The sequence below is a fragment of the Phaethon lepturus genome, unplaced genomic scaffold (genome assembly GCF_000687285.1).
Source record: "Phaethon lepturus isolate BGI_N335 unplaced genomic scaffold, ASM68728v1 scaffold31726, whole genome shotgun sequence".
Classification (NCBI taxonomy): Eukaryota; Metazoa; Chordata; class Aves; order Phaethontiformes; family Phaethontidae; genus Phaethon; species Phaethon lepturus.
This window is the reverse complement of record NW_010548829.1, coordinates 1-2,198: the sequence shown is the minus strand read 5'-3', so window position 1 is coordinate 2,198 and position 2,198 is coordinate 1. Positions and strand designations below refer to the sequence as shown.

The 2,198-nt window shown below is 55.9% G+C and overlaps 1 protein-coding gene across 1 annotated transcript; it reads right to left on the bottom strand.

The window, feature by feature from the left end:
• Positions 1-462: 462 nt before the first annotated feature.
• Positions 463-2,136, bottom strand: GLTP (glycolipid transfer protein). The gene is made up of 4 exons (XM_010290093.1): positions 2,060-2,136; positions 1,606-1,739; positions 1,150-1,300; positions 463-801 (listed from the first exon to the last, which is right to left on the bottom strand). Exons 2-4 carry the CDS (start codon positions 1,662-1,664, stop codon positions 619-621), a joined length of 393 nt encoding a protein of 130 aa, XP_010288395.1. The 5' UTR covers positions 1,665-1,739; positions 2,060-2,136; the 3' UTR covers positions 463-618.
• Between the last annotated feature and the right edge of the window lie 62 nt (positions 2,137-2,198).

The following is a 2,198-nucleotide window of genomic DNA, read 5'->3' as shown; positions in this document are numbered from 1 at the left end:
AAGGCAACGCATGTTTCCACCAACACCGTGTCGGGACAGTCCCCCAGCTTCAGCCAGCACGGCCGTCCCAGTGGAGGGGGCTTGCTCCCGCACCGGAGGAGTCGGGGTCACCTGGGAAAGTCATCGGCTCCTCCATCGCAAGCACCGCTGGCATCATTCGGGAAGTTTCTCATGTGGGTGCCGGTCGGTGGGCGAGCGGCATCGGGCTCTCGTCAGCACACAGTGGGTACTGCGCACAGCCGCAGCTGAGGGTGCAGCGGTGCAGTCCAACAGTCCAGGCAGAGCCAAGGCAGCATCGGCGGGATGCTGCTGCCAGCCACACATCATTCCCTGCACCGCGGTAGACGTGAACCCGGCAGTTAGGACTAGAAACACTTGTTTTTCCTCTTTAGCACAAAAGCTTGGGAAATCCCACGATGACACGGGGTACAATTGTTTTATTGCTGTAATCTCAGTAAAAAAATTTTTTTTTTTTTTAAGAAAACAGGTTATCCACTGCAGATCCAGATGAGAATCAAAGTCGCCTGACAGCCAGGAGCAGCCCCAGCTGTCTCAGTGATTAAAACACAGGTAGCACCCGTCATGCCTTATTTAAGCCCTACCAGTCCCATGCGAGCCTTAGGCTTTGTAGCTCAGCTCGGCGTTCATCTTCGTGTACATCTCATAAATTGCATCCAAGATAGGTGTGACCCTCAAGAGAAACTGATGAATCTTCTCTATGCTTTCCTCCTCTTTGACTTCTTTACCCTTCTCTAATGCCTTCAGCAAATCCGATTTGTATGGAAGAGCATAGACCGAGCCCTATAAAACAGGGGAAAAAGCTGTAAGGCTCCCACAAACCCAAAGTCCTCCCCATCCCACATGCAGGACCCCAGTCTGGGTTGTTCCCATGCGCCTCCGAGCATTGGGATGATGTGGGGGTCTCCGGATGCTCAGAGGCGCACGGGAACAACTTTGGGGATGGTGTCTGGAGCCTCGGAGAAGCAGGGATGCGCAGAGAAGGTCCCCTGGAAATATTGCTCAAAATAGATCAGCATCTTCCCGTGTTTCCAAGCCCTCGTTCCCCTTTAAGCACCTCACTTCTCAAGGCAACAGAGTGGCTGGGCTTAAAGAAATGGAGCTTTCCTCCACGGAGGCGTGAACGCTCACCGTGAAGAGCTTCTGCAGCATCCAGCCATGGTATTTCTTCAGTGCGATCTCATAAGCCTTCATGGCGTTCACTCGGATGAGGTTTGGATGCTCCTCATCCCGCTCGCCATCGGAGATGCTCTGCAGCAACACCAGCATGAACTTCAGACCCCTGTCAGAAAAGCAGAGATGTTGGGGTGGGAAAGGGGATTCTGCTTCCCAGCCTCCAGCAAGGCACCCCCTGAGCCTGGCGCATCCAGACCCCTCAAAAACCCACTGCCCCAGCAGCACCACCCCTCGCAGAGCTGATGCCTGCCCCTGTGTGTTCCCGCTCATGCAGCCAGCATGCTACGCTGCTCCCCGAAACACAGCCCCCCACACTGTCCCAGCCAGACCCAGCCCAAAGGGACCCCGGCCGGCATTCGACAGCCACGTGCCAGAACACATCCCAGAGCAGCCCCCGACGCCGTGAGTCACCTTTTCAACCACATCAACGCCAGTGTCGCGCCTGTCTTGGGCCAGGCCGAGCCGTGCATCTCCTTCTCTGCCTCCAGGATGTTCTGCAGTGTTTTGAACTTGGCGGGGTTGGAGTCATAAACCGCCCGGATTTTCTGAGAGAGCAGAGAAGGGGGGTTTGGCTCCCGGGAGCTGCTGGGCAGAACGGCAGCGGGCGGCACCAGAGAGCAGCTGGGCTGGTGCTCACGGCTTCGGTGCAGGGAGATGTGGCATCTGCAGCGAGCACCATGGCTGCTAAACAGTGCTTTAGCCAGGGAGCCTCGTTAATAAACACACTGAGACAAGCCACAGCTGAGCCTGAAAACCCCCATGGGAAGAAAAGCCCCTTTAAATGCCTCCAGGTCTTGGCTCTCCACTGCCACAGCATCTCTGCCCAAGGGTTCACCCTGCCGAGCCCTCTTGTGCCCTTCCCTACCTTGATATTTCCAGTCAGGTCTGCTTTCACTGGCGAGTAGACGATGGGGGTCCCCAGGCAATCTGTGGAAAAATGGAGGAAGGATGATTACTCATCAGGGGACACGGGAGACACCACAAAATCCCGAGTTGTAACCAAC